We start from the raw sequence: 19,036 nt of genomic DNA, 5'->3' as shown, positions 1-19,036 counted from the left end.
GTGGCGATATGTTGGTACTCATGTCTCTCACTCGTGCCGACGAGTTCGGCCATTTTGAATGTTCAGTTAATTGTTGACAGATGCTTTGCTTCCACGTGCTTCGGCTCGTCTTCTATTTTTACCTATTCAAAAAGATGGATCAAAGAACCTGTTTCAAATTTTGTGTGCAAAACGAAATTAAATGCGCGGATGCATTCCGAATGCTGACTGCGTCATTCAGAGAAGCTACTTTGGATCAATGCAACGTTTATCGGTGGTACAAACTGTTCTCAGAAGGCCGAGAAGATGTGAATGACGAAAAGCGTGCCGGACGCCCGATCACTTCAACAACAGGCGAAAATATTGATGGAGTGAAGAAGGAGGCCCATGAAAGAGAAGACGACGTTACGCTAAGATTGACGAGATAAAGACGGCATCGAAGGAGGAGCTGAACAAGGTAAAAAAATGATTTTTTGAAGTGCTTCGAAGATTGGAAAACACATTGCTTTTTGAACACAGCTCGTATATGCCAGCGCCAACCCCCTCTTCCATTTTTGGTTCATCGGTAAATACATTTCGGGTCGTTGAACTTCTACCAATGGTTTGAGATAGGTTTTCTTCCTAATCGTCTTCCACCACACCAAACGCCATACATTAACGTAGGTTTAACGATTGCAGTGTAACTCCTCTGTATAAAAGCGGATGAGGGACCCCATGTGCTTCCAAGCATCCTCTGACATGCGTATAAAACATTCGTAGCCTTCTTCCTCTCTCCTCAACATTGTATTTCCATGTCAATTTATTGTCCACTGCCTACCTATCTGTCCACTCTTATTTCCAGGTATTTGGTGCAGGGTTTCAGCGATAGGGAGACGCCGAGAGAAAGAGAGAAATACTCCCCGTGAAATTTATAACTATGAACTAATTTTGGACTCAATCATATCGATTTCAGCGGTAGTGGCTCAATTTTAGCACGTAAACATGTATTTTAATGTCTAGACTCCAATGCCACTTAGTGTCAAAATTTTCTGTAAAAACATTATTTCTTAGGTACTCAACTCAAATCAATAGATTAAAGTGGACCACAAATACGATTTTTACAGATATTTACACTGCAGCGCCTCGGTGGTCTAGCGAAGTGCACTAGCCTGGCATCCCAGTGGTTGTGGGTTCGAATCCCACGTAAAGCACGGTCCTCGCCTTTTCCGAAATTAACCTACTTTCCCAGTTTCTAAAACAAAAAACAAATTTCATTTTTATGCCCCCAAAAAAAAACCTTATCCTTCCAATCCTTACTCCAGCACAAAAGTCAACGCATTACTTGCATTGTAGCTGCTAAAACAAGAAAAAGAAAAAACACAGTTACACATTGCATCAGTGGCGCCAGCAAGAGGAAGCGAGCGACCGCGGTAATAGCGTAGACACACGAAATTTAGCAAAGTCCTCAGCTATCTGCGTGATCCTTCTGCCAGAAAAATTCGAAACATAGATGGCGCTCAAAGCAGTAAAAAGGCGTTGCTCCTAAGGGTGCGACCAGAATGAACGCTGCCGAGCTCATTGACGCTTATTTTCATGCGAGAAGAAAATTTGTATATAACACAGTGAATGCGAGAATCAGCGCTGAAATTCTGTTTAGTCCATGTGTTTTGCTCTTATGTCATTTAATTTTGTTGTTCATTTGTGTTTATAAAATTGCTGTACACGGTAATGGATTCATCTGATGAAGAGTATTTTGCTTCTCCTAGTGTGATTAATGCAATTATTAACACAAAAGAGTTTGGAAAACATCCAATTACACTAAAAAGGAATGAATTTGGTGAATTTCATCATTTATTTAAGAAAATATCCAGCTAAATTTCAACAATATACCCGAATGAAAATTGAAACATTTGATTACATTCTGGACAAGATAGGTGTGAAACTAAACAAAAACTGGACAAATTTTATTAAGGTGCCAGTAACTTCTTGCGAAAGATTGATAGTGTGGTGCACTATGGATTCCTTCCACCTGGCCAAACTGTTAATAAGGAATATTGTTTAAGCGTTATATGTCGCTTACGTGAAGCAATTCATCTAAAAAGACCAGAATTATGGGCCAACAACTCTTGGTTTTTGCATCATGATAATGCACCGTCTCACACTACACTCGTTCTTCGTGACCATTTCGCCAAAAATTCCACGCATATCGTTTCGCAACCACCGTATTCGCTTGATTTGGCTCCGTGTGACTTCTGGCTATTCCCAAAACTCAAGAGGGAACGCGTTTCGAGTCGATTGAGGAGATAAAAGCTGAATCGAAGAAGGTGCTGATGGCTATACCGGAAATAGACTATTTGGCATGTTTCGGGGATTGGAAAAATCGTTGGCAGAAGTGTATTTCATCGAGAGGGGATTATTTTGAAGGGGATGAAATTGATTTACAAGAATAAATAAAGATTTTTCATTTTACAACCAAATTCACCTTACTTTTTGCCCACAGGTAAAAAAAGAAAATATTAATCCTGGCAATCCTAATAAGGATAATGGAAAACTTTTATCAAATTATTGCATTGTCAGCGGTCCTTGATAGGTGTGCAAAATTTCAAGTCGATCAGATTTTTAGAAGCCAGTGAAAATTAAGCTCAAAGATTCCGTTACATACATACATGCATACATACATACATACCCGACCTAATAAAAATGTGTTAAAAACGCAACTGCACTCTAAAAAGTAAACATCAACAATCCAAAAAAGCGAGCAAAACGCTTTGAAACTGTTTTCTCGCACTCATCGGCTTTGCTCTCTGCTCTTGTCGGCGCTGACTGTGTTATACGCAAGCTTATTTGTATTGACTTGTATGTAATCAGTTTTATCGCACTGACAATCTCGGCTCGGCTTTCAGCGCTCACTCTGGTCGCACCCTAAGCAACGACAGGTGGTCAATCAACGAAAGAGAAGTCTTGTCGAGGCCCTATGCTCCCGGGTAGTGTGAACAAGTAAACAAAAAAAGAGACTGCAGCGTCACCCATCTGATCTATTTTGGTGGAAAGTGTAAAACATGATCGACGTACGACATCGGTTGCAAAAATTATAAACCTTCTTATGGTTAGGTTAGGTTGAAGCGCTTGTCCAATGGGTCACACTCCGGGTCAAAGCCCATTGTGATGCCGCATGCGGAGCTTGTCTTTTTCTCTCCTAAAACCAGTGCGCACTTTTCAAAAATTTTATAACATTCCTGATTTCCACAGATATGAGATCTTCCAATTTATTAAAGGATTGTCTACCTTCAATGGTGAATCTACATCTGGATAAACTAGGACAATTGCACAGGAGGTGCAAAGTGCGCACTCTTCTCTTTCTCATCTAGGCAGCTTCTGCAGAAGTCATGTGTTTGCACACCCATCCTCTGCGCGTGTCTACCTATTAGGCAGTGCCCCGTTATGACTGAAATCAGTGTGCTAAGACTGTGTTTATTTTGGCTTAGCAGAGATTCTGTGCGTTTAGCATCGAGAGTCGGCCACAGTTGTCGGGCGATTCGGCAGGTGGTTTCATTGCGCCATCTTTCATTCGCTGCTCTTACGATTTCCTCAAGGATCAGTAGCTTACATGTTTGTAAGTGTATCCTCATGTCATTGTCTATGTACTCCTCGGTCAATTTGGCGCCGAGTCTCGCTAGTTTATCGGCTCCACAGTTACCCTCAATGCCGCGATGGCCAGGAACCCATGCTACCTTTAAGTGAAATGACTCAGACATCTCGTTAAGAGATGGGCGGTATTTCCAGGCTACTTTGGGGGTTGTTGACTACTTTGTGAGGAATTTTATTGCCGCCTGACTGTCAGTGAAAATGTAGATATCATCTCCGGGTATCCCACCACACTGTACCGGTGTCACGGCTTTCATTATTGCCATCAGTTCAGCCTGAAAGGCACTACAGTAGTCGGGGAGCCGAAAACTGAAGGTGATACCCAGATGTTCAGAATATAAAACCAACCGCCCACACTGCCCTCGAGCTTCGAGCCATCTGTGTGTACACGGATGGACTCGTCCTATCTTACATCGTCCCGTTCTCACTATTCCCCTGAGAGTAGGAGGGTCGTGAACGTTGTCCAGTCCGGGAAGCTCCAAAATGCCAGCCAGAATTTTACCGTAACCGTAGTCCGTGACCTATAGGGTGATTAACTATGCGTACGAGGGGTGCCTTTTATAAGTCGGGATTTGGCAACCCTGGTGTTGCAATCTGGCAACTGACAGCTGTATCGCAAAGTTTGACATTATTTGGCTTTTACGTACTCAGAACGTTTTGAAATACCAGTGCTATTTGTGTTATTTACAGTAACTTAAAAGATTCATCTCGGTCCAAAAATTAAATTAAATCGTGAACATTTTCGTGCGATTATTTTTTACAACTTTCGACGTGGATTAACTTAGCAACATTGCATGGATGAACTTAATTCATTTTTTGGCGATGAAGCTCCATCAAGGGCCAGTGTTTATCGATGGTATGGTGAATTCAATCCTGGTCGTAGTTCACTCCAAGACGAATTTCGTGAAGGTAGTCCAAATCAGTTGTTGTTCCGAAAACCATTGATGCTGTGCGCGAACTGATATTGCAAGATCGTCATGTGACCTATCGTGAGATTGAGACAATCTTAGGCATTAGTGGGACCAGCATACATTCAATATTGCATAAACATTTGACTGTCAAAAAAATTTGTTCGCGTTGGATCCCACACAATTTGTCAATCGCTCAAAAAAAGGCTCGTTTCTCACGTCTATGACATCGTGACAGGTGATGAATCATGGATTTACGCGTATGAGCCCGAAAGTAAACAGCAGACGACTGTATGGGTGTTGCAAGATGAGCCAAATCCAACAAAAGTTGTTCGCGCACGAAGCACTTCCAAGCAAATGATCGCATGTTTTTTCGGAAAAACTGGACACGTCGCAACCGTACCACTAGGACAACGCAGAACAGTAAATTCTGAGTGGTACACAACCATTTGTTTGCCAGTTGTCTTCCAAGAAATTAGGAAAACCACTCGCCAAAGACGGATCCCTCTTCACCAGGGCAATGCGAGCTCTCACACATCGGCTCAAACATTTGAGCACCCAAAGCATCGAATTAATGGGTCATCCGCCGTATAGTCCTGACTTGGCACCGAATGACTTCTTTTTATTCCCGTACTTAAAAAACAAACTGAGAGGTCAACGTTTTTCGACACCTGAAGAAGCGGTTGCGGCATTCAGAATGCATGTTTTGGAAGTACCTCATTCAGAGTGGCAAAAGGGCTTCGACAATTGGTTCAAACGCATGGAAAAGGGTATAGATCTTCATGGAGAATATTTTGACAATAAAGTGATTTTCGATGATTAAAATTGGTTTTTGTCTTCTAATCCCGACATATAAAAGGCACCCCTCGTATATCACTAAAGCACAAAAGGTCTACTTATGTGGAATGCAATTTTCATGAATAAAATTTCAAAATCTTTCACTCGCCCATTTCTAGTTCCGAGCACCGCTTCCAAATGCTTACGTAATTGTTTTATACTAAGCATTTCAACATTTTACCAGATGTTTATAATGTTTTTGAAAAGCTACCATAAAATATTTAACGAGCCAGACACATACGTTGCTTACACTCAACAACAAACAGCACGAAAAGTACGCAAAAGTGATTCAGACAAAAGAGCCAAATTTGAATTTTACGCACAGTGGCATAAAATCATAAACAAACTACGGTAAAGGGCGCTATAAAGTCCAAGCACCACCGCTCATCAACAAATTAAATCAAGTGAGCTTTTTGGTGCTTGTGAGACACACTCATACACATACACACACACGAGTTGAAAGTTATCTTAATGCGCTCAGGCGCGCAGTAACTGGACTGTTTAATGGTAGCAGCCCGCACGCGTTCAAGTTTTTTGGTGGTGTGCAAGCCCCGTAGTTGCACCGCAAATCCGTAACTGCGGCCACTGCTATGGCTGTCTGTAGCTGTCAGATAGTCAAGTAATTTGGTGCTGATTTGAATTTTCATTTGATTTTATTTTCTTACTATTTCGCATCCGATGCCTTCCTACAGTGGCAGTCACAATAAATTGCGTCATACTCAGCATGTTGCCCGACTGCAAGCGGTTTGTTGCACACACGCGTAATGTATGCGGCTCATTTTGATTTAACACTTTGCAACACGGCGCCGAGATGTTTGCGAAAAACACACAAACTCCGCTGTGCCCGTCAATCACCTGCAGCAATAAAACCATATCACAATAAAAGCGTAAAATTGCAAAGTTGTTTTTGCGGTTTTTCTGTTTGGTTTTTTTTTTTTTGTAATGAGAGGCCGCCTCACATGCCGGACACCAATTAATCTGTCTGTCTGTGGTTTCGGGAGCAAGCGCCTAAGTGTTGGCAATTCGCCAGCCATCAGTAAATTGGCTTAGGTGTAATGGGTATGCGATTACGCTTGGGAAGCGCGTGCGCTGCGCTCAAAACTGCCCACTTTATGATGTCATGTTTTCGTTTTGTTTTTTACACGTCTGCAAGCGCTTGTATTTCGATTTGTTTGCGTATATTTACTTAAATGCAATCCTGAATGGCTCCTGTTGCGGTAATTCGATTTTTATGGCCACATTAAGTGCTGCCATGTTGCTTTGCAGCTTCGATATGTTGCCGCCAACAAGCACTTGGTTTGGCTATTGGCTTAAACTCTTAGTTGCTCTGCAGGCCACCTGCTGCCACGTCCACGACGTTGCTTACTTACCACTTCCTCTTCTGCTGCTTCTTGTTCTACTTTTTTTTGCCGTGCCATTAACGGCCGTAAGTGTAAAATTTGCATTTAACTGTGTGTCATTATGCGCTCTCATTTGATGCGGTTCTAGGTGGGTCGTTTGATTATTTTTATTGTTTTTTGTTTTTGCATGAGAGTTAAAATTTCCTCTTTTCCAGCTGTTGCCACTTTTTATGGACGTTTAATGTTTATGGGTTGCGTTAGAATGATACGCCTAAATTTCGCAGTCTATCAAAATCAATCGCAAGAATCAATTCAAGAAAATACAAAAATTTTTAACGCGGCGTGGTCAGGCGTCGGTTAGCATTTTATAGGCAGTTAAATATGACTTGGTAAAAACCCTTTTTCAGGCTTTTTCATATTCTCAACTCACTCAGTGAGTCAAGCTCACTATAAATGAAAAAAAAATCCGATATCAAAGATGTATTCTAAAAATAGTAGCGCGCAGTGCAAATTATGTACCTTTGCGACAGCCTACGTTTCGTTTCTAGCTGACTTAAGCTAATTTGTTTGAAAAATGCACACGAAAAAACCAGTCGATTGTGTTTACTCATAAGTTGCGTAAAACTCACTGTGGTTAAAAAATAAGTACACACATTCCTGGTGTTTGTTGTCATTATGAAATTGGCGCTTTCACTTTTTGCAACTTCCACGTATCCTTCAAAATGTGCTCGGTTAAGTGCGAGCTTGCGCAGAAAATTGTGCGCAAATGGCAAGAAAATCGCCATTTGTCGCTCAATGCCAAAGCAAAAATTTTGAATTGTCCGAAAAGTGCGATAATTTACGCGTTTAAAAAAGTATAATGAAACCTTGTCGGTGAATCGAAGACCTGGCAGTGGATGAAAAAAGGATTTGCGACGTAAACTAAAGCCAAAGAATGGTGTCATTGTTTCAAAAAAATCTGAGATGCTGCAAAACAGGTCAAAAGGTTACGCCCAAAAAGTGCGCAAAAGTAAGGGTCTATTATCATACGAAAAGATCATAGGCCCCAATCGAAATGATAAACAAAATAAGAGTGCCAAAACAAGTGCAGGAAAATTATACAGTCAAGACATCCATAAATATCGCTGAGTGGTTATGGACGATGAAACGTACATTCTGTGAAAAAAATATCGGACATTGTTCATTTATTTGTTTTTTGCTGGCATGTTGGTATAACCGTCCTCTATAGTGTCGCAGAGTTTGAGTGAGATCTGTCAATTAGCTTGTTTTTGGCATTTAATTATATCAGCCAGCCGCAGGTGTGCTCCACGATTTTCACTATGGATAAAAATATCGAACAAAGAATTTGCCTTAAATTGTGTGTGTTTGAACGGGATTTCGTGTGCCGAATCGTTGAAAATGTTGCAGAAAGCTTATGGCAAGTGTGCTCAAAAACACGGGTCTACGACTCAATTCGCAACATTTTACACCATCGATTGGGCATGAGAAGCGTGGCAGCTCGACTCGTTCCAAGAGAGTTTAATTTCTTTCTTTCTTTCTTCGGACGAAGACACGCTTGAGCAAGTGAATTTGGAGCCAACCATAACCCAATTCCAACTCATCATAACAGGTGATGAGACGTAGGTATGTGAGTTTGACATGCAAACCAGAGCCTAAACCCGAAAAATCACGTCAAAGTCGGTCAAAAGTGAAAATCATGCTACTCGTTTTCTTTTTATTATCATGGCTTTGTGTACTCGGAATTCCTTCAAAATTGTTCGACGGTAAATAAGGAATATTATTTGTAAGTTATGTGACGTTTGAGAGAGCATTTGCCTAGGAAACGTCCCAATTTGTGGAAAGTAAACTCATGGATCTTGCACCATGATAACGCACTGTATCACAAGGCTCATACTGTGAACACTTTTTTGACCAATAACTCAACAAATATCATCGAACAACCACCGTATTCACCGGATTTAACACCCTGTGACTTTTTCCTTTTCCCAAAACTTAAATTGCCACTCCGCGGACGCTGCTTTGAGACGATAGAGACCATTAAGGAGAATTCGCTGAAAGAGCTGAAGAAGATGGTGAAGGTGCTTTGATGACTGGACTAATCGTTTTTTTGAATTTTCGCATGTTACGATATTCGAATTTCGATTTTTTTGTGGCGATATGTTTGTACTCATGGCTCTCACTCATGCCGACAAGCCGACAGCTGCTTTGCTTGCACGTGTTTCGGCTCGTCTTCGATTTTTACCTATTCAAAAAGATGGATAAAATTTTGTGTGAAAAACGAAATCAAATGCGCGGATGCATTCCGAATGCTGACTGTGTCATACGGAGAAGCTACTTTGGACCAAAGCAACGGTTATCGGTGGTGCAAAATGTTCTCAGAAGGCCGAGAAGATGTGAACGACGAAAAGCGTGCCGGACGTCCGAGCACTTCAACAACAGCCGAAACAAATTGATGAAGTGAAGAAAATGGTATTGGCCAGTCGTCAAATCACCGTTAGAGAAGTAGCTATGGACCTAGACATATCGATTGGCTCGTGCCGTTCCAATTTGTTCAATGATTTTGTGCATGAGACGGGTCGCCGCAAAATTCGTATCTCAATAGAAGCTGCCGCACGAACCAAGACCGAAAAAAGCGCGCCAAGTTCGGTCGAATGTAAAATTTTTGCTACCGTTTTCTTCGATTGCGCGAATTTGCACGAAGCAATCCGCCAGAAACGCCCGGATTTGTCGAAGAACAAAAATTGGCTCTTGCACCACGATATCGCCCCTGCTCACACTTTGTTGCTTGTGCGCGACTTTTTGGCCAAAAACAACACACTAATGATGCCACAGCCACCGTATTCCTCAGATCTGGCCCCTGTGAGTTTTTCTTGTTCCAGAAACTGAAAGGCCCATGAAAGGACGACGCTACGCTACGATTGACGAGATAAAGACGGCATCGAAGCAGAAGCTGGACAAGATAAAAAAAATGATTTTTTGAAGTGCTTCGAAGATTGGAAAAAAACGTTGGCACAAATGCATAACATCTCATGGGGATTTCTTTGAAGGTGACAAAATGGATATTGATGAACAAATAAATAATTTTTGAAAAAACACAAAATTCGCGATACTTTTTGAACACACCTCGTATGCGTATTGCTTCGAATGGAGCCTATTTTCAAGGCGACGAAATCAGTTTTGATGATTAAACAATTATTTTGCGTTTTATTGAACAATTCTAGGTGCATACCTTTTTGACAGAATGTGAAATGTAAATAAGAAATAGAAACTTACGATTCACAATTAAAAAAACCCGAAACACACACGCAAGAAATAATAACGGAGTATGTTTATATGTGTAACTTGAGTTCTAATTACATGTTTTTTAACCAACATTTTTTCAATAAAAATTTGCTAACTTACCATGTATATCATCGACGCAAATTCCCAAATCCTCGCGGTAGGTGCTCAAATAGGGCAAACAGCGACACTGACAACTCTCACTCGCATCCCGACCTGCGGAGCGATCTCCGGATTTGGGAAACTTGGGACGTCTACCCAACAGATCGATATCGGTGAATGTAGAATGCGCAGTGGCAGTATTGCCTAGGTGGAAAAATAATAAAAGTTATTAACAAAATTTTTATCTAAGTCAGATTCCTCTGATTTAATTTGGAAGGAAAAAATTGCCTGATTAACACGTTCCCTGTCCCAATACAAAAATGCAAAATTGACCGACAAGTCCAATATTTCACAACGTAAACATGTCATATAATCGGTTCTCGTCAATATTACGTTGCTGGCACTTTGTTGATAATGAAGCTCCAAGGGATCAAAACGAACGTCTATACAAAATAAAACCACTTTTGGACCTTGTTATCAATAACTGGAAGAGCTTACTAACACCTGGTGAATGTATCGTCATTGACGAGCCGATGATGCCGGTTAGAGGCAGTATATCTTTCCGTCACTACAACCCATCAAAAGCTCATAAATACGGCTTGAAAATCTATAAACTGTGCACAGAAGAAATTTTTGTCTGGAATTATGATACTTACATAGGGCGTGACCCCGAGATTGCTGATTTGGATAAGCCTGGGAGTGTCGCAATAATAAATAATTAAAATTAATTTGTGATTTCTGCGTAAAATAAAAATATTTTTTCGTATGTCCCGGCGTTTTTCTTTACTTTATTATCGTACCAGCACGTCCAGTGCAGAAACTGTACAGTTCCGTTACGCCAGTTGAATAATTTGCTTCAGAAGTTTCATATACCTCCAGACACATATATGGCTCAGGAACGTATCAGTGCTTATCAGGTGCACGATTCCTGAACCATATGTGGCTCAGCGGACAGGGAACGTGTTAAGTTAATCAACGAAGATGCGCAGGTATTTGCATAAGGACTAAAACTTCTTCGGGGGAAAAATAATGAGATTTTTTTCTTAAATAAGAAGTCACGCCAACGGTTTTTATTCTCTAAGTAATTCTATTTTAAGTAGTAAGATCTAAACGTTTTCAGATGCCTCCTTCCTTTGTTCCGCAACAAGTCATACTGTATGGCGATCTGAAGATGGCCTCATGCTTCATGGCTCGAAGATGGACGGAAGAGTCCAATATAAATATAATTGGGGAGTACACCCTTTCTAAGTGTTTGGCCAAACTTCTCCTCCTATTTGTGGCGTGCGTCTTGATGTTGTTCCACAAATGGAGCGACCTACAGTTTCTAGCCGACTCCGAACGGCAGATAGTTTTTATGAGGAGCTTTATCATGGCAGAAATACACTCGGAGGTTTGCCATTGCCTGCCGAGGGGCGACCGCTATTAGAAAAACTTTTTCTTCATTTTGATATTTCACCGAGATTCGAACCTACGTTCTCCCTGAATTACTAATGGTATTCACGCACCAACCCATTTGGCTATGGCGGCCGCCGGTAGAAAGAGTTAGTGGGATAGTATTCTGGGAAGAGCTCCCCATTAAGCTCAAATTGAGGCTTCCGGACCACTGTATTTTTTAGCGTTGTAATGTTTTCCAAGCGTAGGTAGCCGCAATTAAGGAAACAGTGGATCGGTTGCTGCCAAGCAGCAATTAGGTCCTTTGACTCGTTGTATGTGTGTTCGAAATTAGTCAGAAAATGCCTGACTTCTCCGAATACTTCGATATTGGGCTCATTTGGGTTGCCGGTCACAGCGGCATTGAGAGAAACTGCTGGGCTGATGAGCTGCCTAGGCAGAGGACCCTCGAGCCGTTTTCATCGCAAAATGAAGGAATTGGGGTTTCCTTGAGAATCTGTAGCCTGCTACTGGAAAAATGGGCCTCGTGTAAACTCAGCGAGCGCGGGGCCTGTGCGCAAACGTGCACAGTCGCGATATCCTTCTGGCTACGAGTAGATTGCAAGCGCTCGAGAAAATTTCTAAGGATAACAAAGCCGTAGCTATCGAATTTGGTAGGTATCCTTACTGAACATTATCCGTTAGGTGTCCTTGCGGTGGGGCTTGGGATTGCCTCAAGTCCTTTCTGCAGAAGCGGTCTGGAGGACGAGGAGGAATCATCCCAGCACCTTCTTCTCAGCTGCCTTGCTCTCGTCGGGCAAAGGTTAACACATCTAGACTGTCACTTTTTTTCGCTACACCTGCAGATATTGCGGGTTTAAATATCGCACACCAGGTGAGTGTAAATCGCCATTGTTGGTTGTTGTTGTAGAAGAATAAACATTCCCCATACAGATATGGGGAATGCTGCTGGAGGGACAGTCCTTGGCCGGATATAAATCCGAGTCATTCCGGTAGCGTAGAACCGTTGGTCATCATCGTGTCGTGGGAACGTTGGCCATCATCCTCTAATCCAAAGCTCTTTCTTTCTTTTCTTCGACCTGTCTAGTTGCTTCCCTTCCTCTAAATTTTCTACTCACCAGTGTGTTTTTATCTCTGTACGATGAAATTAACTATATTTTTTCTTTTAATGCAAATCATTGGTTCAATAAATTTAATTTTTTTGCCCGAGCACTGAAAAATTTGACTTTGAATTGAATTTTCTGCGAATCGAAATAAGCAAAGTTCATGGGCTTTGAATGAACACATGCTAGCATATATTATTTAAGTTTTGGGTTTTCCCTTTTCATAATTTTTTTATTTTTGTAGTTTTTAGAGGAATTTTTGTTCAACCCGACCAAAGGTGCTCCTGGGTATTAGAGGCTTAAAGAGTTATCTACATATACCTCAACTGTGTGGCGTTTCTGATCTAATATTTTTGTCAAACATTTACCACACAACGCCATCCGCTGCGCAACCGCGGTTATCTATTTGTGCACCCACCCAATACACTCAGGTCCATATATGCCAGTATACTCGTACTCTCAACTCACCGCCTTTATCAGCAATGCCGGTTAGGATATCAACTCCTGCCGTTCCACTTGACAATCCCACACAAGCGTCCGTATTGCAGGTGTGCACGCCTTTTGATGGCCCAGCATGAAAAGAAACGAAAAGAAAATACATAGAAAGAAGTAGTAAACTCAGTTTGAATGCACTATTTACGAGTATGTATGTATGTACGTATGTATGTATGTATGTGTGTATGTATGCATGTATGTATGTATGCATGTGGATATGCGTTTATGTATGCATGTATGTGTAAAAACGTCACTCAGTCAATGGCTGAGTAAATAGTGGGCAAAGTGTTAACAAAGTGGCATTTAGTGTACCCCACTCGCACCCAGTTCGCAAAGAGGTGTTTGGCAGTAGGTGCTGAAATGTGAAATGCCCAACAGCCAATACGCTAATCCCAGTCTATTTGCGCTCACTTTCAAGTAGGTGAACAACTTTTATGCCCACTTTGCCGGCGCTGCTTTGTCTATTGTTGCAAGACAAACACAAAAATTTACTAGTTTTTTCACCGCTAAGTCGAAAAGTTTATTATCGCCGACTTTGTTAGCTGTCGCTGCGCTGGAGTTGCACTATTGTAGGCCGTTGTTAGCACTGACATTGCACTCACTTAGAGATACATTTTTTAAGTTTTATTTCTTTAATTTGTTTTTTTTTTTTTTTTTTTGTTATTTTGGACATCACTCGGTGCTGTAATTCAAACTACAACGGCATTGTTTGCATGTGTCTTTATTCAATGGAATTTATGCGCATAGAGGTGATAGTTCGTTGGCATGCAACATTTTGTACAACAACACCAACAACTTGATTAGCGCGTTTAACGCTTGTTTGCGAGTTGCTGTGTTCTTGTTGTTGCTGAGCAATTTTATTTATTGTTCAATGTGACGCGTGCCACTCGTTGTCACCACCAAATACCAGAGCCATCATCATTTACACCTCTTCGTAAGCAATTTTCCGATTTGCTTATGTAAATTTACTTTTAAGATGTTGCAGTGGGCTGGCCTGAAGTGCAAGGATGGCAATTTTCTTGTAAATATTTACGAGCCTACAACACTCTACAGTATTTCACACACATACATATGCAGAGTTGCACGGATGCACGTATTTTATGGAGTGTTTACATGCATTGAGTTTGTTCGGTTGTCGCCAGCTTAACAGGCGCTTTCAAGTAGGTGATCACTTTTTTATTATTAGTTGCCTTCTTTGGTCAGCTTTTATACGTATTTTGCTACTTTTTTGCAAAACAAAATTTTCAAAATATTTCAGTATTCGGATGCATGCAATACTGCCCCTGCAGGGAATATTTGGGCTAAAGCAATAATAACTGCTTTTGCTTAGCAAAAAAATTGTAATGTGAAAGCAAACTTTTGTTAACCCGTCCACCCCTTACCTACATGGTTCCGGGTGTAGAAGTTCACGCAAGTGGGAAAGCACCTGATTGTCATTCACTTGGCAGTGTCCAGGACGATTCTTTTGCATACGCTCCAAGCAGCTCATAACTTCCGGGCTTTGCGAAAGTATCCTCTGGATAGCTCCCAAACATCCGTTTGAGAGCGAATTAATACGAGAAGGCGAACTAGTCCAGGATATTTGGTTGTGTACTGGGTTTGGGACCCGCCACATAAAAATCCTTCTCGAATGAAAGCGACAACAAAGCCTCGGATGAGAGCTGCTTATTCTGACGACGACCTCTGTAGACAAACTAAGGACTAAGAATTAAGGGCATGCACCTGGAATGTCTGGTTCCTTAAAGGAGAAGGTGGTTCTGCCCGGCAGGTTGATGTTCTCGTGAGAGCAAAGGATGGACAGGGCAAGGACAGCAGAGCATTGGACCTTGCGACGTTTACTAAAGGGTTTTCCAATAACAGGTGTTATTTGTGAATGGATTGCGCTATCGAGAGATGATTAACGATTTTTTATGACCGGAATTGGATAGTATTGATCTGGACAACGTTTATTTTCAACAAGACGGCGCTAAGTGCCATACAAGTAACGAAACCATTAATCTTTTACGGGAAAAGTTTCCGGACCGTGTTATCTCACGAAGAGGTGATCACAATTGGCCACCGAGATCTTGTGATTTAACACCTTGTGACTCTTTTCTTTGGGGCCATGTGAAACAGAAGGTCTACACCAGCAGTCCAGGGTCGATTAAAGACCTCAAAGATGGAATTCGTGAGTCTATCGAGAACATAGGGCAGCCACTTTGCAATTCGGTTATGGAAAATTTCATGAAAAGGATATTGTCCTGTAAGCGTGGTCGTGGTGATCATTTGCCTGATGTTATTTTGTACTATTAACGGCATATCTTCCTCTTTATAATGAAATAAACATCCGATCATTTTTATTAAAAACTAGCATTTTTCTTTGAATATGAAAATAACACCTCCGTCGGAAAACCCTATGCAACTGCTACCGCAAATTCAGTGTTGGATTTATAGTGGGAGAGAAACATCGTCGCCAAGTACTGTCGTTCACTGCGCTGGACGAGCCTCTCGCACTGATCCGCATCACAGCGTGGTTCCTCAACATCTCGCTCATTTGCGCCTACGCTCCGATGGAAGAGAAGGACGGTGCAACCAAAGATGCCCCCTATGAGTGCCTGGGACGTTCCTATGAGCGCTCCCCCTGGGTTGTGAGGGTTGTGCTTGGGCTATCTTTCGAAGCAGACGAGATTCGCAGGAGAAGAGAGTCTGCGTGGACATAGGTACCTTTGTTTTCACCGACGGAGCCAGGATAGAATCAGGTGTTGCAGCAGGGGTTTTCTCTAGATAAGCCACTATTTCAGCCTCCATTAAACTGCCGAAAGCTAATAGTATTTTTCAAGCAGTGGTCTTCGGAATCTTGCGGGCGTACAGAATGCTTAGGAATCGCTATCGGGAGGGAGATATAAATATCTTTTCCGATAGTTAAGCTACGATCAAGGTCCCGTCGGTCGCCTTGTTGCTGCTCTCTTCAGGTCAACTGGTGGTCAAACATCTCGAATGTGCGGGAAATTTTTCTCTTATCTGGGTTTCAGGTCATAGGAGCATAGAGGGAAATGAATTTGCCGACGAGCTTGTTAGAAAAGGGTCGACAGCACCGGTTTCAGTTGTCCACATCTCAGACATCTGGGTCCCCTTTGACCCTTGTTAAAGGGTAGCTGCACAATTTCTTTCTTTAAAAAGTGCAAGACAAATGGAGGTCTAGCTTATCGCGCGCTATCTCAAAAACACTTTGCCTTAGTACGACAGAAGTAGGACGCTGAACATGCTGAGGATCCCCCGCCGTTCAATTTCCAAACTCCCGTCATTGGGTGATCGGAGCGCATGCGGAGAAGCTTGGACTTCCGTGCAACTCTCATTGCAGCAGCTGGGGAGATCCGGCAGAGAAAGAGTGCTACTTGTGGTGCGCCCGTGGTCCTCTTGCCATCTAACCATTATGCTTTTACTCGTACTTTGAGAAAGAGGTACCATGCAACCAGTGGATTTTCCACCAGGGTATTTTTAATTACTTTTCCTATTTGTTGAAGTATTTGTGTGCGTGTGCCGAGTATGCATTTGTGCGACTAGTTGTTTTTATGAATATATTTACAATTGTGCGCTCATATTTTTGAACAAGCGAATATTTTCATGCTCTCTTGCATGTTGCACGTTGCGCCAATTAGCTGCTACAATCAAATTCATCACTCAAATTCCCGGCACAAACAGGAAATGCGACTGCTCTGCTACAATTGCAGGAAGTTAAGATCGAACTGACGTAACAGTTTTTACATAATTTTTGTGCAATTGATTTATGTAGCTGAGCCACTTTTGCCTCGACTCGTCACAGATTTTCGTTTTCCCATAAAAGTATGCGAGTGTATGATAAACCAAATCTGTGATTAAATAAAGTATGCACTTTTTTTTTGTTGATTACTAGAGAGTTGGAAAAGGGGAGAAATGGTTTGGACGAATGATCCTAATGCGCCCTCTGAGGTATTCACAAAGCCAACTGTTTCAAGAGCAACTTTTTCCTACCCTGGGCGCAATAGCTTTAGCGAGCCACAGAGTAATCAATATCACGAATGCAGACTGGTTCTGGTTGCTGGTACCAAATATTCTTCGTCGATGAGATTTTTCTGTTATTCGTATAACGTGGAATATTTTTAACAGTTTTTTTCTGGTGTAGAATGCGATTTAATTCTTGTTTGACTCGGCACAAATTCAAATTCCAATTCGTTCACATTTTTGTGGCAGGTGTAGATAGGAAGGTAAGTGAAGTGGTTGAAGTACCACTCGGACACTCCCCAAGTAGCACTTAAGCGCAGTTTTGATAACAATATGAGACCTTCAACGGGTAGATATCACCAACCAGCTAAGCCTGTTGATGTAATGAAAAATATTTATGGGATTTAGGTTGGCGCACTGCCCCAGGCTGTCGAAGAAAGGAGCACCTAGTGACCGTAATCGTCTGGCTGCCAAACCCGGAGATTTACAGAGAAAGTGCGCAACAGTCTTCTACTCTGAAAGGCCCACACAGCTTCTACAATGGAGGTTAAATGGTAAACCCAGCTTTTCTGCGTGTGCGCCTATCGTTCAGTGACCGCTAAACACAGCTAGGAGTTGGGAAATTGAATGGTTAGGAGTCCTCAGGATTTTCTGAGACCTCCATCTATTGTACTGGGGCCAAAGGATTTACGAAATATCACATAATGAAATGAAGCTTCCTCTTTTCTGCGCTTTCCTGAGAAATAAGTTGTGCATAGGAGACCTCTGAGACCAATTCAGTTGACCTTTTCGTGGCAAGCTCATCAGGAATTTAAATTCTCTCCATGTTCCTATAATCTGGAACCCAGATCAGCGAATTGTTACATGTACACCCACGATATTTGATCTCCTCCTCACAGGAGTTAACCGAATTGGATTTCAACCATGGCAGCGTTAGTGCCTTGATCACGGCTTGGCTAAATATCGCGGGAAAAATATCTCCCTAACTCCCGAGCTCTCTTAGCAGTCTGCATGCCTGCAGAATCGCAAAGGCTACTACTAAAAACATTAGCAGTGTTCGATAGCTTAAAGGAAATAGGTAAATTGGTAAGCCCCTGCTCCGACTCTCGATTCCATCTTGGAGCCGTTAGTGAATTCGGAGGTACCAGCTTCGCTATAGATTTGTCCCACATTCCGATCCTGCCTACTTGGAAAGGTAGTGACAGTTGTAGGGAACTTAGTTCTTTAAAAATTTTATTGGAATATCTACATTCATATTCGATCTTTTACAATTAGATCAACCAGGACCTGATGCTAAAGCTAAATATAAGTGGCGCTAAGTATTCAGAGATCTATTTCAGAATATGCATCGACTAAGGACGCGTCGAGTATCTGCTGTGTACCAGACGTAGAAATTTATAATGTTGCTGCTCTATTTCCTGCAAGCTATGTGGCCATAAACTAATATACAGAAGACTATACATCTTGTGGTTCTAATGAAATATTTTATTGATCTCCTGAGGGGATAATTTGCTATGGGTTTTTGCGTTTGAGTTAAGTCTACTTGTGATCTTTTAGATCTGCAGAGCCTATTATTTGGCTTCAACGTTAAGCTTGAGTTCTACTTATACGTAGTTTTGAATTGACCGCCTCATGCGAAATGTATAAAGTTTTTGCGTGAGACTCACGAAGAAATACTTCGGTTTTGATAATTTTATAAGGTCTAACGAAAGATTATACATATCGGTTCCCGTAACCAGACAAGTGAAATGCGTACACATTCAGCTGCTCAGTTCAACTTTAACCCGCTTGGGAGACTATTGCTACTAATAGTGAGTAGCTTGCCACAGAATATAATAACATAGGGACTAAACGGGCATAGGGACAAAGTAATACGTCTGCACACAAAGATTCGAGATGGACGTTACCGAGCTGAAACGAGTTAACGAGTAACAAAAGGATACTTTGGCAGCATAATATCTCCAAATGGTGGTTCAAAAGAAGAAAAGAAGACATTACGAACCGCACAAAAAATGCC

General features: G+C 41.7%; 1 protein-coding gene across 1 annotated transcript in view; it reads right to left on the bottom strand.

Annotated features, from left to right (window-relative positions):
* Positions 1-19,036, bottom strand: part of LOC128868192 (uncharacterized) — a 72,066-nt gene that overhangs the window by 49,937 nt on the left and 3,093 nt on the right. Inside the window, exons 3-4 of the mRNA XM_054110017.1 lie at positions 13,033-13,122; positions 10,091-10,273 (exon numbers count right to left, since the gene is read on the bottom strand). Coding sequence (XP_053965992.1) covers positions 10,091-10,273; positions 13,033-13,122 — 273 coding nt within the window. The remainder of the gene's footprint in view (positions 1-10,090; positions 10,274-13,032; positions 13,123-19,036) is intronic.

This window comes from Anastrepha ludens, chromosome 6 (assembly GCF_028408465.1).
Source record: "Anastrepha ludens isolate Willacy chromosome 6, idAnaLude1.1, whole genome shotgun sequence".
Lineage (NCBI taxonomy): Eukaryota > Metazoa > Arthropoda > Insecta > Diptera > Tephritidae > Anastrepha > Anastrepha ludens.
This window is presented reverse-complemented; position numbering and strand designations above follow the sequence as displayed.